The sequence below is a fragment of the Mesoplodon bidens genome (assembly GCF_964165515.1).
Source record: "Mesoplodon bidens genome assembly, chromosome: 16".
NCBI lineage: Eukaryota > Metazoa > Chordata > Mammalia > Artiodactyla > Ziphiidae > Mesoplodon > Mesoplodon bidens.
Genome location: NC_138173.1, coordinates 30,378,518 through 30,402,118, shown reverse-complemented (window position 1 = coordinate 30,402,118; position 23,601 = coordinate 30,378,518). Strand labels below are relative to the sequence as shown.

At 33.4% G+C, this 23,601-nt stretch overlaps 1 protein-coding gene across 1 annotated transcript in view; it reads right to left on the bottom strand.

Moving 5' to 3' along the window:
* CNBD1 (cyclic nucleotide binding domain containing 1) overlaps positions 1-23,601 on the bottom strand; it is a gene marked incomplete at both ends in the record, with an annotated part of 392,779 nt that overhangs the window by 99,359 nt on the left and 269,819 nt on the right. The window contains 3 exon segments of the mRNA XM_081214229.1: positions 5,630-5,684; positions 6,135-6,328; positions 13,683-13,828. Of these exon segments, the coding sequence (XP_081070355.1) occupies positions 5,630-5,684; positions 6,135-6,328; positions 13,683-13,828 (395 nt within the window).

Sequence of the window (23,601 nt, the reverse complement as noted above, 5' to 3'; positions counted from 1 at the left end):
TGAAAAATTGTGAGGCTAATTAAAAATGAATTATAGGTTTTAAGACTCCTTAGAATCATTGTTGATGATCTTGTAATGGAATGAATATTTTTTCTCTTTTCCTTATAAAAAACACTGTAATAAAAACACTTTGCTTTAATATATAAATCAATATCAAGAAAAGCAAAAACAAAACTTCTTGTTATTTGTACTGCACCATTTTTTTTTAGTCCAGTTTACATCTGTAGCAGTGGGTAAGTATAACAGATATTTTCATCTCAGGAAAAACGTATTTGATCCTTAGACTGTATGTTTTTCACTTTATTTTCATTATGTTCAGATAATGCCCACTTATTTACAAAATTTATGAGAGCGTTAAATTGAAGAATGAAGATGGTATTACTTTTCTTTCTTCTTTGTAGTTTGATTCTCTGATACAACATAATAAAAAAGCAAATAATGGCAAAGAAGCTAAATAGATGGTGGAAAAATAAAACATAACCCTTTGTGAAAAACCACAAAAACTCTCTTAAACATTAATAATATTTAATGTTTTATTTTTAAAATAAATACACAGAAAAGTCAGGTAATAAAATTAGACAAAGAGTAGCACATCTTAAAATATAACACATTTCCTATAGGGGACAGATTCAACAAGGATAATTTATGTCTTTAGCAATCCAAAATAAATTGTAGGCAATAATCACATACTTGTCCTTCAGTAGACTTAAGAACAAAAGCCCTAGAGTTGCTGACAGTTAACAAGATTGTTTGCTTTTATTTCTATTATTTTTTCAAAATAGTCTATCAGAACTAAGGAAAAGAATGATTTAGAGTTGTGAACTGCTTATCAACCAGCTTGCAATAAAAATACATCACTGTAGCACTGATAGTTCCTGGCATGCTGTGGCAGTGATAAAACTTTTAATGGTGTTGAACAGGCATGGGGTATTGTCAGAAGAGAATGCTCAGGAAGCTACAGTATCTCAGACCTTTGAGGCAGGTGTTGGGGAATGAGTATTAAGAACTATAAAAAAGAATAACAATATACAATATTGTTATACAATAACAATATCAATACAGTGTGGAAAAACAATGAAAGTTTAAGGAAAATCAGTCATCAGCTTAAAGTAATGTAATCCAAGAGCTCCATGGCAGCATATAAAGAAAATTTCCTGTAGTTGGATGTCAGAAAAGTTGAGGATTGGACTCAGTAATTATAAGGATACCATAGCTCCAAATAACTTTGCACTTACAACCACAGCAAATATTCTACTAAACCCTGAAACTTGGGATAGAGACTTTAAAACCTAGGACATAAGGTATCATAATTGCCACTTTGCAGTGAGAAAATATATAAATGCATTTAAAAAATTGAGTTTGTCCCATGTCTGGTTCACAGTAGCTCCACTGGGTTCATAGACCCACCTCATGGCAATTTCCATGGATTTTAAACATGTAATTTGAATGGATAGTTGATGGAGGCCCCACACTGGTTTCTAGGCCTTTGTGGTAAAAACTATCAGAAAGGAAGATCAAGTGGAGACCTCTGAAATTGCTCTCTCCCTACCCTCTTCCAACTTAGCCAGGATAGTAAACCAAAACAATATCAGAGACATCAGCAAGATGGAAGATTAGAAGTTCTGACCCAGCCCTCATCCCTCACAAAATTAACAGTTTAATAACTATCCACAAATAAAAATAGAGTGTTGGAATACAATTTTTAAAAGCCCACAATAAATGTCATAATTGATGTGGTAAAATCTAAAAGCTTTTCCTCTAAGATCCAGTACAAGGCAGGGATGCCCACTCTTTCCACTTCTCTTCAAGATAGTACTGAAATTCTAGACAGAGAAAGTGTACAAAAAGAAGGAGGAAAAGAAGGAGAAGCAGAAGAAAGAAGGAAGGAAAGAAAGAAAGAAAAGGCATCCAAATCAGAAGGAAGAAGTAAAATTACCTGTTTGCACATGACATGATCGTATATGTAAAAAAAACCCAAAAACTCCACAAAGAAAATGTTAGAAATAATAAATAAATCCAGTAAAGTTGCAGAATACAAAATCAACATGCACAATCAGTGGTTTTTCTATACACAAGAACAAACTACACAAAAAAGAAATTGAGAAAACAATCCCATTTACAATAACAACAAAAATAATAAAATACTTAGGAATAAACTTAACCAAATAGGTGAAAGACATATATTCTGAAAATTATAAAACAGTAATGAATAAATTAAACACAGATCAATGGAGACCTTCTGTGTTCATACATAGGAATATTTAATATAGTTAAAATGTACATGCTACCAACTCAAATTCAACAACATATTAAAAGAATTATATACCATGACCATGTGCGATTTATCCCTGGGATGCAAGGATGGTTCAACATATGCAATCAACAAATGCGATACACCACATTCACAGAATGAAAGAATAAAAATCATATAATCATCTCAATATATAAAGAAAAAAAATCTGACAAAATATAAGCCTTTCTTGACAAAACCTTCAACAAATTGGGTATAGAAGGAATATGTCTCAACATAAGAAAGGCCATATACCACAAAGACATAGCTATCATCCTACTCAACAGTGAAAGCTTTTTCCTAAGATTAGCAAAAAGACAAGGATGCAACTCTCACCACTATTTTTCAACATAGTACTGGAAGTCCTACTTAGACATAGTCAAGACAAATCAGAAAGGAAACAGTAAAATTTTTATTATTTGCAGGTGATGTGATCTTATATGCAAAAAATCCAAAAAGCTGTTGGAAATAATCAATGAATTAAACAAAGTTTCAGGATATAAAATCAACATGCAGAAATCAGTGCCATTTCTGTATACCAACAAATCTTCTGCAAAAGAAATAAACTATCCCATTCACAATAGCATCAAAAATATAAAATAAAAATAATTAAATATTTCAATCAAGTAATTGAAATATCTGTATCATGAAAACCGCAAGATTTTTATGAAAGAAATTGAAGAAGATACAAACAAATGGAAAGATATCCCATGTTCATGGATTGGAGCAATTAATATTATTAATATGTCTGTACTATCCAAAGTCATACAATCCAAACCCAATGTAATCCCTATCAAAACTCCAATGGCATTTTTCAGAGAAATAAAGCAATACTAAAATTTGTATGGAACCACAAAAGACCCTGAATTGCCAAAGCAAACCTGAGAATAAAGAACAAAGGTAGAGGCATCACAGGTCTTGATTTCAAACTATACTATGAAGATATATTAAGCAAAACAGTATGGTGTTAGCATAAAAATAGACATACTAATGGAAGAGAAAAGAGAGCTCAGAAATAAACGCCATCACATACAGTCAACATATATTTGACAAAGGTGCCAAGAAAATGCAATAGGGAGAAATAGTCTCTTCAATAAATAGAGCTTGGAAAACCAGATAACCACATGCAGAAATTGAAGTCTTATCTTACACCACAGTAAAAAAATTAACTTGAAATGGGTTAAAGACTTAAATATAAGATTGCTATCATAAAACTTCTAGAAGAATATGTACTGAAGAAGCTTCTTGACATTGGTTTTGGCAATGATTTTTTTTTTTTTTTTTTTTGTGGTACACGGGCCTCTCACTGTTGTGGCCTCTCCCGTTGCAGAGCACAGGCTCCGGACGCGCAGGCTCAGTGGCCATGGCTCACGGGCCCAGCTGCTCCATGGCATGTGGGATCTTCCTGGACCAGGGCACAAACCCATGTCCCCTGCATTGGCAGGCGGACTCTCAACCACTGTGCCAACAGGGAAGCCCGGCAATGATTTTTTGGATATAATACCAAAAGTACAAACTACAAATGTAATAATCAACAGGCGGAACTACATTAAACTTAAAAGCTTATTTACAGCAAAATAAATAATAAACAAAATGAAAAGCCAACCTGTATAATGGGAGAAAATATTTTCAAACCATATGTCAGATAAGGGGCTAATATCCAAAATATATAAGAAACTCATACAATTCAATAACAAAGAAACAAATAACCCAACTTTAAAAATGGGAAAAAGACCTAAATAGACATTTCTCAAAAGAAGACATAAAATTGACCAATAGGTGCATGAAAAGGTGCTCAACATCACTAGTCATCAAGGAAATGAAAATCAAAGCCATAATGAGATATCACCTTACACCTGTTATAATGGTTATTATCAAAAAGAAAAGATAAATGTTGGAGAAGATGTGGTGGAAAGGTGATCCTTGTACAGTGTTAGTGGACATGTAAATTGGTACAGACATTATGAAAACAGTATGGAGCTACCCTCCCCAAAAAAATTAAAAACAGAACTAACTAGCATATGATTCAGCAATGCCACTTCTGTGTAGTCATCTAAAGAAATGAGAACAGGTTATGGAGAGATATCTACATTTCCATGTTTATTGCATCATTATTCACAATAACCAAGATATGGAAACAACCTACGTGTTTATCCAAGGATAAATGGAGATAGAAGATATGATATACATACAAACAATGAGATATTTTTCAGTCTGAAAGAGAAGGAAACCCTGCCATTTGTGACAACCTGAATGAACCTGGAGGACATTATGCTAAGTGACATAAGCTTAACATATAAAGACAAATATTGTATGATCTCACTTATATGTATAATCTAAAATAGTCAAATTCATTGAAGAAGAGAGTAGAATGTTGGCAACAAGGGGTCAGGTGTAGGGAAAATGGAGAGATATCAGTCAAAGTGTACAAAGTTTCCAGTATGCAAGATGAGTAAGTCTTAGAGATCTAATGTGTAGCCTGGTGACTATAGTCAACAACACTGTGTTGTATACTTGAACTTTGCTAGGAGAATACATATTAAGTGTTCTCACCACAAACATACAAAAATCTAACTATGTGATATGAGGGATATGTTAGTTAGTTTGATTGTGGTGATCATTTCACAATGTATACATATATCAAAATATCAAGATGTATAACTTAAATATATACAAATTTTATTTGTAAATTATACATCAGTAAAATAAATACTACATCCTAGGTAGAATGACAGAGATTAGTGCTGTCCTCCTAAACCTAATTCAGGATTCAGAGGTGGTAGTCCCATCTTATTCTCATTTAATTCATGAGTTTTCTCCTTAAAAGCAAACAATTAGATCCTAAAAGATTGGAGTGGATTACCATAAAGTCAGCAAAGAAATAGCCCTAATTATAGCTGCTCTGCCAGAGGTGGTATTTTTTTTTCTAAAGAAGATTGAAAAGGTATTGGGTACATGGTATGTGGCCACTGAGTGGTAAGTGCATTCTTTTCTATCCCTATCAAGATAGATTAGAAACATTACCATTCATGTGTGATCAACAATATACTTTTATGTTCTTGACTCATTTTTTATCCCTGTTTGTTTTTATTGGCTTTATCCATACTCATTCTTCTTGAATCTGAGAACATTCTAAGTTTTCCTGACTTCAATCCATGGTGCTAAATAATTTGGTTTTAATTTGTTTCTTTGGCTCTTTTCTCCTCTGAACGTCTTGACACCCTAAATCCAAAATTGGCTTTTTTAGCCACAATTCTAGTTGAACCAGACCTGACCCTCATGTGGGGTATCTAGACATCCAGATGGATATTAAACTTTATTTATTTATTTATTTATTACCAGCTGATAGTCTTGAAACCCATAAAGGCAAAGGATTTTCTTCAAGCGAGACTTTCTGATTATAACAGAATCAACACCTTGATTACCTTAAAATTGCCCTTGAGATAAACAGCATAAGCGTACATTCTTAACTTGATTTAAAAGGCCCTTCATGCTCTGTCCTTTGTGTTCCCTTTCTCAAATCACATGTTCCCTCTCCCTTATCTCAAAATAACCCTCCTTCTTCATTCAGTCATCCAACTACATTGGCCTTGTCTCAGTAGTCAAACATACCACAAAACACTAGCCAGTGGGCAATATGTTTTGGAAGGCATCCCTCATTAAATTGTTTTAAACACATTTCAAGTTGTGTTAACAGTATAATTTTTATTTTTAAAAGCTGTATTATCTTGAATATTTCAGGACACACTGAGGGATATGTTTAGATTTAAATATCTGGAAGAGATAAAATTTTACAATAATGATACATTGTTGCTTATTGAAAAAGCAAATATTCATTTCTTACCATTGGGTCCATTGAAGGTATGTGCATCCCAGCCAGTGTAGAGTTTCTGAAGTCTTCACTGAAAACAAAGCTGTGGAAACTCTGAGGTATGAAAGAGGTTGTAGACTCAGTTTCTTCAATCAGATTTTTATATATCTTTGTTCGTGGTCGAGCTAGGCCTTTCAGTATCACATAAAATCCATCATTTCCTATCACTGAAATAAAACAAAACCATACAAGATATACTGTAGACTTTATTTACCAGACTCTGATATAAGTATGACTACAATACAGGTTACAATTGCTTCGCTTTTAGCAGATTTCTTTTAGTTTAATCAATAAGTGATTTTAATGTGGCACTTAGGCATCACAAATAATTTAGTCAAATAACAAATATAACAAAGACAAGTCTACACATCTAGAATACTATTTTCTGACAGTTATTTATAGTAATAAATCCTCTTATGTAACTGATACATTCTAGGAAAGAACCATGGTGCCATATCAAGATTAATAGATTTAAGACATCATGAGAAAAACAGGGCCAGAAAAGTCCTTGAACTTTTCTAAATGCCTCCCACCCCACAAAAATGTGCCTTTCTTCCTATTTTATATAAGTAACAATATATACATACTATTAATCTTCATTTATCTTTGTTCTGGACAGAATGATGATAACTCATAGAACTGAGTAAAGAATACAGTATGAAAAGGGAAATTGTTCATTAGTAGGAAAAAGGGTTGTTTTCAGTATATATCCTACTTCATATTGTTACTCTCCACAATCTGTCACCTAATCCCATTACATATAGCTCAACTATGTGACTGTAGGTCTGGCAGATTTATTCACTCTTGAGCATTTTGAATGAAACATAAATCAGTTTTTGTTCTTCTGAAGCCTGTCATTTTGGAGAAGAAGATCGTGGGAACTGGATGGTGTTTCTCCATTTCTCAGTCCTTTACATTTCTTCAAAGGATCAGAGCAAATTGTTCAAGTGCTGTGAGAAGAACTTTTCTTGTAATTTGCTTATTAACTTGCTGTAAATAGAAACTTTACAAATTGATTTTAAAGGACAGTTGTGTTTCTTTTTATGCCCTAAGACATACCAACTTCTTGCCTTCTCTGCTTTTTTCTAAACTGAGTCCTTACTAGTGGGTTTCTTTTGGTTATCATATATACATCGTGACTATAGGAGATTGATTTTTTTTTTTTTGTCTTCTCTAAAGCAAGGGTTGTGTTTGTTTGGATGCCGGGACTTAAAATAGATTCTTCTTGGGTAGCACAATATCACTTATTAAACTTCTAATCTGTGTGGCAAGGGCACTGTGTAAACATCATTTTTTTTTAATTTTATTTTTATTTTTTGAGAAAATAATATATATTTATTTTATTTTTTTAACATCTTTATTGGAGTATAATTGCTTTACATTGTTGTGTTAGTTGCTGCTGAACAACAAAGTGAATCAGCTATACATATACATATATCCCTATATTACCTCCCTTTTGTGTCTCCTCCCCACCCTCCCTATGCCAGCCCTCTAGGTGGTCACAAAGCACTGAGCTGATCTCCCTGTGCTATGCAGCTGCTTCCCACTATCTATTTTACATTTGGTAGTTTATATATGTCCATGCCACTCTCTCACTTCCTTTCAGCTTACCCTTCCCCCTCCCTGTGTCCTCAAGTCCATTCTCTACATCAGCGTCATTATTCCTGTCTTGCCCCAAGGTTCTTCAGAACCATTTTTTTTTTTTAGATTGCATATATATGTGTTAGCATACAGTATTTGATTTTCTCTTTCTGACTTACTTCACTCTGTATGACAGACTCTAGGTCCATCCACCTCACTACAAATAACTCAATTTCATTTCCTTTTTTGGCTGAGCAATATTCCATTGTATATATGTGCCACATCTTCTTTATCCATTCATCTGTTGATGGACACTTAGGATGCTCCCATGTCCTGGCTATTGTAAATAGTGCTGCAATGAATATCTTGGTACTCCAAAGAAGATGTACAGATTGCCAACAAACACATGAAAGGATGCTCAACATCACTAATCATTAGAGAAATGCAAATCAAAACTACAATTAGGTATCACCTCACATCAGTCAGAATGGCCATCATCAAAAAATCGACAAACAGTAAATGCTGGAGAGGGTGTGGAGAAAAGGGAACCCTCTTGCACTGTTAGTGGAAATGTAAATTGATACATCCATTATGGAAAAGAGTATAGAAGTTCCTTAAAAAACTAAAAATAGAACTACCATATGACCCAGCAATCCCACTACTAGACATATACCCTGAGAAAACCACAATTCAAAAAGAGTCATGTACCAGAAGCATTGCTTTTTAATAGCTATTGTGTGAGCTGTATGAGAACTACATTGTAATAAGTACACTGTGTAGGGAAAAGATAATAATAGTTTGTAAGACTAGTAATGGTCTTGAGAAATTACATAGAGGAGAAAACAAGTTGGGGAAAGGGTGTATTCTAATATATACATTTATATTCTGTTTTTTTAAATAGAGTAACTGACACTTCTTAGTATAGAATAAGAGCTATGGAAATAAATCCACTGTGGGAAATAATTTTATTGCAAGGGTTGCTAGTTACCTACCCAATATGAATTCTCTCCTTTTCCTTTAGTAACAAAACCACAGTTTTATGGGGTGTTGTATGTACCAGTTTAAAAATTGCATTTCCCAGAAACTCTTACTTGTGTGGCCACGTGACATCATTCTGATTGATAAAACATTGAGAGAATCTTTGCTTTCCACATACGAACACCATCACTTCTTCCCTGCTACCTAGAACAGTGATAGGATATTGGAGCTGAAGCAAGCATCTTGCAACTAAGGAAAATGCAAGGAGAATTTCAGAGGCCTCACCTGAGACCATGTGACCTCTCATTATGTAACATAAACAAACCTGAAAATTTTTATAAACTAGTGTCCTCTAGTTCTCTATTACTCACAGCTGAACACAATTTCTGTGTGGATATTGTTGGAATTTCACTTAACTCTATCCATAAAATATGTTCACCTTACTGATGAATATATATATCACATCTTCTTTACTCATTCATCTGTAGATGGACATTCAAGTTCCTTCCATATCTTGGCAATTGTAAATAATGCTGCTAGGAACACTGGGTGCACTGTTCAAATTAGTGTTTTCAAATTATTATTATTTTTTTTTGATAAATACTTAGAAGTGGAACTGCTGGGTCTTATAGTTTCTTGAGAAATCTCCATACTGTTTTCCATAGTGGCTGCACCATTTTGCATTCTTACTAACAGTGTACAAAGGTTCCCTTTTCTCCACACCATTGTCAACATTTGTTATTTCTGGTCTTTTTAATGATAGCCATTGTAGTTTTAATTTGCAGTTCCTGACAGTTAAAGATGTTGAGCATATTTTCCTGTGCCGGTTGGCCATCTGTATGTCTTCTTTGGAAAAGTATCTGTTCAGGTCTTCTGCTCATGTTTTTAATTGGGTTGTTTGTTATTTTTGATGCTGAGTTGTATGAGCTATTTAAATATTTTAGAGAGTAACTCCATTTATATAACAGTCATATTATTTGCAAAATTTTCTCCCATTCAGAAGGTTGTATTTTTGTTTTGTCAGTTGTTTCCTTTTCTGTGCAAAAGCTTTGACGTTTGATGAGGCTCCATTTGTTTATATTTGCTTTTATTTCCTTTGCTTTAGGAGACAGATTAAAAAAAATTGCTACAATTTATATCAAAGAGTGTTCTGCTTATGTTCTTTTCTAGGAATTTTATGGTTTCCAGTCTTACATTTAGGTCTTTAAGTAGATACCATTTTAAATGGTTTATTATATATTGATTATTTTTTCTTTTCAAAATAAGGTACTATACATGGATGAAGTGCTGGTTTAGGAGGCCTGGATTTACTCCAATTGTTGTGTTCATTATGTAATCTTGGGAGAGTCATATATTCCTAGGTTCAACTTCCAATTCAAAAATTGTCATGCTAGGTCAAATTATCTACATGTATTAAATGTTTTATTTTGCCAATTATTCAGTGAATATAATACATTTTTAGGTTGTTGGAATTACTATTTAAAAACTTAAATAAATTATAAATTTCAAAACGAATATAAATAATGAAAATTTTACCAATGGAAAGATTATTTGTAAAAATTTTGGCTGACTTTAATTAATGAACTTTTAGAAATACAGATGAAAAGCACTTAAATAATTACAATATTTAAATTAGTTAAAAATACTTAAAATCTCATATTAAATCTCCAAAAAAATGTTTTAAGTGTTTATCTAGGTTTTGAGGTACCAAATCCATTTCTACTTTCCCCTATCCAAGAGATGATTGTGAAGTTTTGAGAAAGTTAATGCAGCTTTCAAGGATGAATCTTCATGAACCATAGGGAACACCTCAGTGCAGTGAAAGCATATCCACACTTTAGAATCAATATACATTCTTCAAGGCCATGTTTGCCTTTAAGGGAGCCATGGTCTTTATAGTAGGACTAAATATTTTATTACTTCTATTGTAAAAGCATGTTGTTTGGACTATGGTTAATTCATATATGGAAAAGATGCCCACTAAATTTTTCATGAGGTTTAACTACTGTGTTTTTATATGTTATATGAAATTTAAACCATGACAGAAAATAAAGTCTATGCAGGCTAAGAAATGTTAAAGTTTTAGTAATCAAAAAATATTTTTCATCATTAAAAATATATATAGTATTTTTTTAAATGAGGAGTTGTGTTTTTGAGGTATAACCTCATAAAAAAGTAAGAGTAAAATGATAAAATGAAAGAAACAGGAGAGAAATAGCACTGCAAGGCTCAGTGGACTTCAAGTAAAGAAAACAGTAAACGTCACATATATATATTAAAAGACAAAAACCCCTATATCAGTCATTTCATAGAAATATTTCAAGGTTAATATAAAGGCAGATATTAACAAATTTTTTATCTGGCATCTAATTCCTGATTCTTTTAGCCCTCTGAGCTTTATGTTATCAATCATAAAAATACCCTCTGCCCAGGCCATAAAATGAGATCCAATGGAAAACTCTTGAGATAAATTGAATTAAGTAAACTATATCTATTAAGTAAACTATATCTATACAACTATATGGCATATAGAGTTTACCATATGTAATATATATTGTATAAAGTATTTTATTATAGTGATATAAGTAAGCTTTATATATAGTGATCTTATAGTAATCATGTTTTAGTACCATTTTCACTTAAACTAGAAGTATGTAGGTGTGTTATTCAGTATTTGAAATCATAAAATTTTTATCCTTGTTAATATTTTATTGTTTAAGAAAACAATGCACGAGAGGCTGAGTAATGATAAGTTTAAGATGCTGTCTTAAATAATGGAGCTCCAAAGAACTTATGGCCAGAAAAGAGACCAGAAGGTGCAAACAGCTGTGTGGGATTGCAGAAAAGAAACCAAAGCCTCAGCAGCAGATTGAAATTCAGTAGCATGGTGATGAGGAGTTACTAGGGGGAATATTTTAAATAACAGCAGAGGGAGGGAAACTCACACATGAATAAAGAAAAGGGAAAAAGAAAGACACCTGGTTGGACTTGTTTTTTAAGTTGGATGAACAAAGAGATTTACAAAGGTCAGATATTTAATGAATTGACTGCTGTGATAGTGAAACAGATCTGAGCTGTCAGAATTAGATGTCTTAAAACTCAAGAGAAGGGTTGCAGCACAGGTAGGTGTAAACACAGAGAATTCCAAAATTTTTTAATGTGTTTGAAAATATGCACTATTCGAATATGAATTGCAAAGCCTTATTTCATATAAATGATCAAATTAAAGTTGGTATTTGTCAAGGGTTGAAAGTTCATATTTTAATAGTTAATCACACATGTTTTTAAGATAACTTGAGAATACATTTTCTTTTAATTTTAGTTTCTAAGCTCTCTGAAAAAAATAAATAACTACGTACAAACACTAACACATAAATATACATTCATTGTGGAAAATTCAACACAAATATATGTAGAAGAAAGTCAACTGTTCCCCTTCACGGTTCCTCAATTCCTCTCCCCTGAATGAAGGTAACAATTTTTTAAATATGTATTTTTGGAGTATCCTTCTGGATCTACTTCTATGTAGTTTTTACTGTGTATTTTTATATGTGTATACATGCACATATAATTTCAGGTTTTATATTATCATATTATTTATATAATTCTGCAATTGTTCTGTTTTTATTTATTTTCTTTAATAAGTTTCTACATCAATGTATATATATCTACCTCATTCTTTTTAACCCCTGACTAGAATTGTAGAGAATAAATGTATCACAATATATTTTGTCTTCTATTAAAGGATACTTAGGTTGCTTACATATTTTTTACCATAAGAAGTATAATTCCAGAGATTTATGATAGAACAAATTAAGTTTTTAACTACTATCCTCAAGCTAGTGGCAAAACACTGTTGAATGTTTGTTCTTTCTTCCCTTTCAGAATCATTTATCCTCTGCAAAACTCCTATGATTTAATTTTCACTGCTTGATGTTAGATTAAATGAAACTAATTATGAGAGAGGACTGTTAGGGAAACTGAAAATATGTAAGTATATTCAACAGACACATGTTTTCCAAAATTCCAGTTTGATTTCAAATGCCATGATCCTGATGAACCACTTTATAAAAACAATGGCATAGTGAATGGAGAATAATTTAGCATTAAGGTTAAAGTGTGATTGAAGTTCAGTTCTAATCAGGAACACTCCGCATGACATTTTGTGCCTTAGGGTCCTCATCTGCAGAGAATAATAATAATATCTACTTTTATTTGATACTGTGTGGAATAAATAAGGGATGTTCCTCACCCAAAGATGTATTAAATAAATTTAGTTCATTTTTTCTAATATGCACTCAATAAATGCAAAAAAATGATGTTGAAGTCTGTTGGTTTAGGTTTGTGTGTGACTCTGTGTGTTGTTTATTTGTATGTCACCCCCCAAAAATTAAAATACAAAATACTTCTATTAACGCATCCAATATATCCTTAGTAAAGGGACTAGAAATTAAAATTGGGAAACTAAACTAAAATCTGTCTGAAGAGTTTTTTTCTCAGTATCTGGATCAGTCAAGTAATCACTTTTACCACTTGCTGTCTTAACCGTGAAAACTAAAGCTAGATTGTTATTAAATGTGTATATCAACGAGTAGTTTTCAAAGTGTGGTGCACAGACTAGCAGCATCCTCTGGAATGTTATTGGAAATGCAAATTAAGCTCCATCCCAAACGTACTGAACCAGAAACCTTAGGGGTTGAATACAGCAACACATTTCAGTGTGTCCTCTGGGAGATTCTGATGCATACTCAAAGTCGAGAAACACCACTGTATATCTTTAAAACATAAATACTAAAATATGAAATGTTATTCATTTCACTACTTATAACTTTACAAATGAAATACATCCAAACAGTATATTTTAAAATGTCAAGTGAAATTATGAATATTATAACAATAGAGAACTCAAAATAGTGATACACATTTGGTCTTGCCAAATTTCCCTCCAGATTAGTCTGTTACCTGTGCTTCCTTTTACCCAGGTTTCAGAAATGGCATTCTTACTAAGTATTTTCAGATGCTTATCAATTAGATGAGAGGTTAAATCTGGAATTGTTCTCAGCATCTTCCACACAGCATTGTGTTCAAATGGCGTCCTGTGAATGAGCCTTAAAAAAACGATTGCAATGGTGTGTTAGTTTCTGCTTTATAACAAAGCAAATAAGTTATACATATACATATGTTCCCATATCTCTCCCCTCTTGATCTCCCTCCGTCCCACCACTGTTCACCAAATTGTTATCCTCTTGCTCCCTGGGCACACAGTTATATGACATATTCAAGCCTTCCTTGAACTTAGATACAGCTATATGAAACTGAGTTCCATTCAATAGAATATGGGCAACAGTGATGCCTGACATTTCTACGCCTGTCCTTTAAAAGATCTCTCCTGTGTACAACCATCCATTCTCTTTTCCCATCCATTGGCTAAATGGGGGGGACTCCAAGAACTCAGAGAAGGGAAGATGTGAAAGAGGCAGAATGATCTATGTCCTTGAGTTGCCATTTGGATGGGAAGTGACCAACAATGAGTTGACTATTGACTATTAAATAAACTGTAAATGTGTTAAGGCTCTGAAAAAAAAAAAAAAGATTGCAAGCTGAGAGACTACCGCATAAATACAAAGAAACAAACATACCAAAAAATCCTCAATTTTTGAGCTTCCAAATTTGTATATCTTTTTTTTTAGCATTGCTAAGGATAAGTGATGTTCTATTTTGTCTTAGTAATCTTTATAAGTTGTTCTCATTCCAAGATAAAGAGGTACCTCCATGAAACTTTAAACTTTAGGATATTACATAGTCCCTTTACCTTCTTTTTGTATAAAACTCAGTGCTTCAATTTTAAATCTCTCATTATTAGTCATTATAATAATAAAGACCTCTTTTAGACAATAAAATGATTGATGTCTTATTTTATTCTTGATTTTTTAGGTACTGTTAAATTTAGAACAAATGAATATGTAATTTAACACTTGAGAATATAAATTTTAAGTGAAAAATGTATATTTAATTTTAAATAAAACATAGTTTTCTTATGATGGATGATACTTATTTACTTTTAATCATTAAATTCACTATTTAATAAATATAATATGATAATCAAGAAACAAAATTCATGTTGATTCTAAGTTTTCAAGAGACTAACCCAGTTACCATGCCATTGCTAAATGTTCAGTATTTTTTAAAAATCTATTGTAAAAAATCAGTTTAGCAGTAGAAAGGGAATTCAGAGTACTCAAATATATGTAGGTTTGCCAGAAACAGTCCCAGTTTAGGCGTAATATTCTGTTGGCTCATCTGTTATGCATGTGTTTATGCATGCATGTTTACTGATCACATTATAAATTGGGTTTGTTTGTTTGGTTTTTTTTGGTATTGTTGTGTGTTGTAGCAAAAAAAAAGTTGGAAATGCACTAATTTAGTAGATAATTTTAAGAAATACTTTTGAGAAAACTAGCTCCCCACTTAATATCATTTAAAAGTGTGTACTTCAGATGTAATAATAAAAAATTAGTATCCAGAAATAGCATGGTATTATAACCAAATCCTAAAAAAATGTCATTGATTTAGCAACCAAACAGGGGATGATAAGGAAATAATATCACAGATTTTTAAATGGACATACATTTTTAATGGCAAAGCATTTGAAATATCAGTTGCCTGAAATAATTTGGAAGGTAGACCAAGTGCCTAAGAAACTGGCTGCTTCACAGAAAATAGTTGGAAAAAGTTAGAAAGTTATTGGGTTTTGTTTGCTCAATGTTAGTCATTCATAACAATGTATTCTTAGCTGGATAAAACTGACCAGTTATCAAGCATAAATGAAAAGGAATAGAGAAGATCCAGAAATGTGTGACATGGTTTTAAAAGCCATGTCATTAGATGAATATAATAGTCATTTTTACCTGTATGGATGAGTAGACTAATGGTTTTCATCAAATTGGGAAGTTTTGGCTATTCTTTCTTCAAATATTCTCTGCCCCTTTTCTCTCTTCTCTCCTTCTGGGATTCCCATTGTGTTGATTCTGGTATACTTGGTGGTGTCCCATAGGTCTCTGAAGCTCTGTTCATGTTTTTCATTCTTATTATTTCTCTTCTCTGACTGGATAATCTTAATTGATATATCTTCTTCAAGTTTGTCAAACTTTTCTTCTGCCAGATCAAATCTGTTGTGGAACCTCTAGTGAAGTTTTTATTTCAGTTATTGTACTTTTTAACTCCATAATCTCTATTTGGACCTTATTTTGCAGTTTCTTTTTTTCTTTTTTTTTCTTTTCTTTTTTCTTTTTTTTTTTTTTTTTTGCGGTACATGGGCCTCTCACTGTTGTGGCCTCTCCCATTGCAGAGCACAGGCTCCAGATGCACAGGTTCAGCAGCCATGGCTCACGAGCCTAGCTGCTCCGCGGCATGTGGGATCTTCCTGGGCCGGGGCATGAACCCGTATCCCCTGCATCGGCAGGCATATTCTCAACCACTGCACCACCAGGAAAGACCTGCAGTTTCTTTTTATTGATATTATCTATGTGGTAAGACATTATTGTCATACTTTCATTTAAATCTATAAAGTCTGTATCCCCTGTGTGCAGCTACCTAAATCTCTGTTTATTTCACTTAGTAGTCATCTAATAATTGTTTGGAAATTTTCTTAAATGCCTGAACCATTAAGTCCCCCAACTTTTTCTGATGGGCAGGCTTTGTGTTTTCATGCTCTACTTTAATTCATTAGACACTGTCTTCTTTATTTATTTGAACCTATTCATAATAGTAGCTTTAACATCTTTGTCCTACTAAGTTTAACATTTGAATCTTCTCAGGACATTGTTTGCTCTTGGCTGCTTCTTTCCCTACATACGGGACACATTTTGTTGTTTCTTTGCATGTCTCATAATTTTTGTTTAGAATTGAACATTTTAATTGATGTGGCAAATTTAGCAAGACCCTTTCCCCTCCTTCCCAGGGTCAAATAACAACAATACATAATGAATGTGGTTTTTTAAGGGAGTTGCCAGACAAATCACAGTGTGGCAGTGCTTTGGGAGTGGGTTTTCTGAGGATCTCCTAACCAGTCTGCCCTTTTAGGAGCTGCAGAGCTGTTAGCTCCAAAAAAACTGTTACAGAATTGGAGACAGGAGGATTAAAATAGGTCAAAATAAAAAGCTACAAACCCTGCTAATTTTCTTGAATAAATACTCCTCATGTTGTTGTAAAGCAGAGACTAATAAAATAAATAAATAAATAAATAAATAAATAAATAAATAAAATACTCCTCATGTGGTTTCATGCATCTGATTAATTTCAGAGTTCTGATAAAATTTGTTTTGACAATCTTTGTCAGTATTTCATTGTTTGTATGAAGGAGCAGATATACAGAGGTCCTCACTCTGCCATTCTAGAAGCCCTGCACTCCACATAGAATCTTAAATCCTCTGATCGATAGCAACACCCCTAATTTCTTCCCACAGATCAAAATCAACATAGATGACAAGCAGTAGGAAGTTAATGTGACCACTGTGAGTGGGACAATCAAAAATAGATTGGAAATAAGATTACTAACAGAAGACATTAAAAGAAATAGTGTTTAAAAGTCTGGAAGTCACTCAAAAATTATAACTATTAGCTTGAAAAAAGAATGAGCTTGTAATTTACATATTCTGACTAAAAATGCAAAACATTTTTTCCTTCAACTAACTTAATCTTGCTCTGAAAATCTTATTCCTGTTAAATTCCTATTTTTTAGTTTACTTCTGCCTTTCCTACATGGACACTCAAGAACCTTCAAATACTTGGATTACCATACTTGGAACAGGTAGAAACAAGAGGAATTGTAACATACTGCTCTAACCTCCTATTACCACCATTCTTACATTGATTTTGCTGCCCCACTTGGGCACTGGTCTTAAGGGTGTCTGAGGCTCTGCCCTGACAAATGATGTGCAGTTCTGAAATTCCCCAAAAATTATTCAGTGGAGTCTAACATACACCCCTGTGATGGCAAACCAAAATATTCAGGTCTGAAAACTTGGCCTCCACTTCCACTCTTTAAACAGAACTTCACTTTTCTTTCGATCTCTACATTTTTTGTTTGGCAGGAACTTTTACATACATCATACCCATTGCTTCTTACCACATCTTCCTGACCTACTCTTAATGCAGTGAAAGAAACTAGATTAACAAAAAGGGAAAAAATTCATATATTGAGAAAAACTGTAATGTTCAAACTATTACTAGTAAATATAGAGTTGTTTAATAGTGTTTTTCTTATCATTATCATCATTATGAATTATCAGACCACTTACAATGGTGTGAAAAAAATGTTATTTCCCTTGTATTTTCATTTACTCACCTTTATTTCTATTTCTAGCCCCAATTCCAGCTGATGGAAAAAAGCAACATTGTAAAATATTCCAAGTATTTCAGGCATTACACATGGAAATAAAATAATTATAGGATTCCTTTTCTACTCCTTTCTCTCCTGGTAATCATCTCAAACCTAGGAGCTTATAAAGAGTCATGATAAATTGTTAACTGGCTTCTGATCACCAGCATTTATGTGCATTGACATCTGCTGAGTTCTAACTATTATGAATAGCCATTGGAATCCATGCTTTCACTGAATTCCTAAATGTTTCAAATTGTAGGTACATGTGATCTATATTTTGTAAAGCTCTTGTAAACCTGTTGACTTTTTCACTCTCCAGTAATTCATCATACTTCTTGCAAATAAGGAGAGAGCTTGATTGTTTCAGGAAATATCTTTGCAGCTGTGGGAAAATGGTTAGGGCTCTCATAAAGTCTCTATCACTTTAATATTAATAATTTACTCAGATGTGTATATTAAATGGAGTTTCTGAATTTTTTCTTCAATTAATCTAGTCTTTTTTTTTAGAATCCTTAATCTACTAGGTTGAAGACTAAAACAAAACAAAAACATCCTTGCACTCTCTCTTAATAATATGGCAAATCTTGTAATATACTCTCTATTCAATTTAAATATTGAGACTACACGAAGTTCCAACTCTGGATGTCTCACATGGTCTTTTTCAAAGACTTAGACTCGTTAGTAAAACTGCTTAGTTTACCAGAGTTACTCCACTCACAATACTTCTCCCCAGGAAGGGATTCAAGTGTATAAGGGGATTTATTGGGTCCTTGTGGCAGTCACTAGAGGAACAGTTGGACAGCATATGCTGAAAATTTTGCTGAAGAAATAAAATCAACTTATATTACAGGGAACATAAATAGAGTCATTTAACTTGCATAGGAAGTTTCCCAATAAAAAAGTGGTGAATTGGAACACTCAGGTGCAAGTATGGAGAGAGAGAAAGTGGTGGAATATGCTATAAGAAGCAATATTTAGGAACCAGTCCCTTCCACCATGAATCCTACACAAGCCACTGAACCAAACTGACCCACTGGGGGCAGACACCAAAAACAACGGGAACTACAAACGTGCAGCCTGCAAAAAGGACACCACAAACACAGTAATTTAAGCAAAATCAGAAGGAAAACACACAGCAGATGAAGGAGCAAGGTAAAAACTCAACAGACCAAACAAATGAAGAGGAAATAGGCAGTCTACTTGAAAAGTAATTCAGATTAATGATAGTAAAGATGATACAAAATCTTGGAAATAGAGTGGAGAAAATACAAGAAACGTTTAACAAGGACCTAGAAGAACTAAAGAACAAACAAACAATGATGAACAGCAAAATAAATGAAATTCAAAATTCTCTAGAAGAAATCAATAGCAGAATAACTGAGGCAGAAGAACGAATAAGGGCCCTGGAAGATAAAAGAGTGGAAATAACTATTGCAGAGCAGGATAAAGAAAAAAGAATAAAAAGAATTGAGGGCAGTCTCAGAGACTGCTGAGACAACATTAAATGCACCAACATTCAAATTATAGGGGTCCCAGAAGAGGAAGAGAAGAAGAAACGGGCTGAGAAAAAATTTGAATGGATTATGGTTGAAAACTTCCCTAATATCTGAAAGGAAACAGTCAATCAAGTCCTGGAAGCACAGAGAGTCACATACAGGATAAATCCAAGGAGAACACCCCAAGATACATATTAATCAAACTATCAAAAATTAAATGCAAAGACAAAATATTAAAAGCAGCAAGGGAAAAACAAAAAATAACATACAAGGGAATCCCCATAAGGTTAACAGCTGATATTTCAGCAGAAAATCTGCAAGCCAGAAAGGTGTGGCAGGACATTTTGAAAGTGATGAAAGGGAAAAACCTACAACCAAGATGACTCTACCCAACAAGGATCTCATTCAGATTCGATGGAAAAATTAAAACCATTACAGAAAAGCAAAATAAGAGAATTTGGAACTACCAAACCAGCTTTACAACAAATGCTAAAGGAACTTCTATAGGCAAGAAACACAAGAGATGGAAAAGACCTACAAAAACAAACCCCAAACAATTAAGAAACTAGTAATAAGAACATGGATATTGATAAATGAATGTAAGCGTAAATGGATTAAATGCTCCAACCAAAAGACATAGATTAGCTGAATGGTTACAAAAACAAGATCCCTATATATGCTGTCTACAAGAGACCCACTTCAGACCTAGGGAAACATACAGACTGAAAGTGAAGGGAAGGAAAAATATATTCCATGAAGAGGGAAATCAAAAGAAAACTAAAGGAGCAATTCTCATATCAGACAAAATAGACATTAAAATAGACGATTACAAGAGACAAAGAAGGACAATACATAATGATCAAGGGACCAATCCAACAAGAAGATATAACAAATGTACCTATTTATGAACCAAACGTATGTACACTTAAATACATAAGGCAAATGCTAACACCCATAAAAGGAGAAATCGACAGTAACACAATCATAGCGGGGGACTTTAACACCCCACTTTCACCAATGGACAGATCATCCAAAATGAAAATAAATAAGGAAACACAAGCTTTAAATGATACATTAAAAAAAGAGGGACTTAATTGATATTTATAAACATTCAAAAGCAACAGAATACACATTCTTCTCAAGTACTCATGGAACATTCTCAAGAATACATCATATCTTGGGTCACAAATCAATCCTTGGTATTTTTAGAAAATTGATATCATATCAAGGATCTTTTCCGACCACAGGCTATGAGACTAGATATCAATTCCTGGAAAAAAATTGGTAAAAAATACAAACACATGGAGGGTAAACAATACAGTATGAACTAACCACAAGATCACTGAATAAATCAAAGAGAAAATCAAAAAAAAATACCTAGAAACAAATGACAATGAAAACACGATGACCCAAACCAATGGGATGCAGCAAAAACACTTCTAAGAGGGAAATACGTAGCAATAAAATCCTACCTTAAGAAACAAGAAACATCTCAAATAAACAACCTTAATTTACACCTAAAGCAATTAGGGAAAGAAGAACAAAAATACCCCAAAGTAAGCAGAAGGAAAGAAGTCATAAAGATCAGATTAGAAATGAATGAAAAAGCAATGAAGGAAACAATAGCAAAGATCAATGAAACTAAAAGCTGTATTTTTTTTATTAGTTTCTCCTTTATAACAAAGTGAATCAGTCATACATATACATCTGTTCCCCTATCCCTTCCCTCTTGCATCTCCCTCCCTCCCACTCTCCCTATCCCACCTCTCCAGGCGGTCACAAAGCACCGAGCTGATCTCCCTGTGCTATGCGGCTGCTTCCCACTATCTATCTACCTTACGTTTGGTACTGTATATATATCCATGCCTCTCTTTTGCTTTGTCACAGTAAAAGCTGTTTTTTTAAGAAGATAAAATTGATAAACCATTAGCCAGACTCATCAAGAAAAAAAGGGAGAAGACTCAAATCAACAGAATTAGAAATGAAAAAGGAGAAGAAACACCTGACACTGCAGAGATACAAAGGATCATGAGAGATTACTACAAGCAACCTTATGCCAATAAAATGGACAACCTGGAAGAAATGGACAAATTCTTAGAAAAGCACAAACTTCTGAGACTGAACCAGGCAGAAATAGAAAATATAAACAGACCAATCACAAGCACTGAAATTGAGACTGTGATTAAAAATCTTCCAACAAACAAAAGCCCAGGACTAGATGGCTTCACAGGCGAATTCTATCAAATATTTAGAGAAGGGCTAACACCTAAACTTCTCAAAATCTTCCAAAATATAACAGAGGGAGGAGCACTCCCAAACGCATTTTATGAGGCCATCATCACCCTGATACCAACAGCAGACAAAGATGTCATAAAGAAAGAAAACTACAGGTCAATATCACTGATGAACATAGATGCAAAATCCTCAACAAAATACTAGCAAACAGAATCCAATAGCACATTAAAAGTATCATAGACCATGATCAAGTTGGGTTTATCCCAGGAATGCAAGGATTCTTCAATATATGCAAATCAATCAATGTGATACACTATATTAACAAATTGAAAGAGAAAAAACATAGGATCCAGTCAATAGATGCAGAAAACGCTTATAGAAAAATTCAACACCCATTTAAGATAAAAACCCTCCAGAAAGTAGGCATAGAGGGAAATTACCTCAACATAATAAAGGCCTTATATGAGAACCCACAGCCAACATTGTTTTCTCACCACTATTATTCAACATAGTTTTGGAAGTTTTAGACACAACAATCAGAGAAGAAAAAGTAATAAAAGGAATCTTAAACAGAAAACAAGAAGTAAAGCTGTCACTGTTTACAGATGACATGATACTATACATAGAGAATCCTAAAGATGTTACCAGAAAGCTACTAGAGATAATCAATGAATTTGGTAAAGTTGCAGTATACAAAATTAATGCACAGAAATATCTTGCATTCCTATACACTAATGATGAAAGATCTGAAAGAGAAATTAAGGAAACACTCCCATTTATCATTGCAACAAAAAGAATAAAATACCTAGGAGTAAACTTACCTAAGGAAACAAAAGACCTGTATGCAGAAAACTATAAGACAGTGATGAGAGAAATTAAAGATGATACAAACAGATGGAGGGATATACCATGTTTTTGAATTGGAAGAATCAACATTGTGAAAATGACTATACAACCCAAAGCAATCTACAGATTCAGTGCAGTACCCATCAAATTTCCAATGGTATTTTTCACAGAACTAGAACAAAACATTTCAAAATTTGTATGGAAACACAAAAGACCCCAAATTGCCAAAACAATCTTGATAAAGAAAAACGAAGCTGGAGGAATCAGGCTCCAGGACTTCAGACTATACTACAAAGCTACAGTATCAAGACCATATGGTACTGGCACAAAAACAGAAATATAGATCAATGAAACAGGATAGAAAGCCCAGAGGTAAACCCACACACATATGGTCACCTTATTTTTGATCAAGGAGGGAAGAATACACAATGGAGGAAAGACGGCCTCTTCAATAAGTGGTGCTGGGAAAATTGGACAGCTACATGTTAAATAATGAAATTAGAACACTCCCTAACATCATATACAGAAATTAACTCAAAATTGATTAAAGACTTAAGTGTAAGGCCAGACACTATCAAACTCTTAGAGGAAAACATAGACAGATCACTCTATGACATAAATCACAGCAAGATCCTTTTTGACCCACCTCCTAGAGAAATGGGAACAAAAACAAGAAGAAACAAATGAGACCTAATTAAACTTCAAAGCTTTTGCACAACAAAGGAAACCATAAACAAGACAAAAATACAACACTCAGAATGGGAGAAACTATTTTCAGTGAAGCAACTGACCAAGGATTAATCTCCAAAATTTACAAACAACACATGCAGCTAAATATCAAGAAAACAAACAACCCATTCCAAAAGTGGACAGAAGAATTAAAGAAACATTTCTCCAAAGAAGACATACAGATTACCAACAA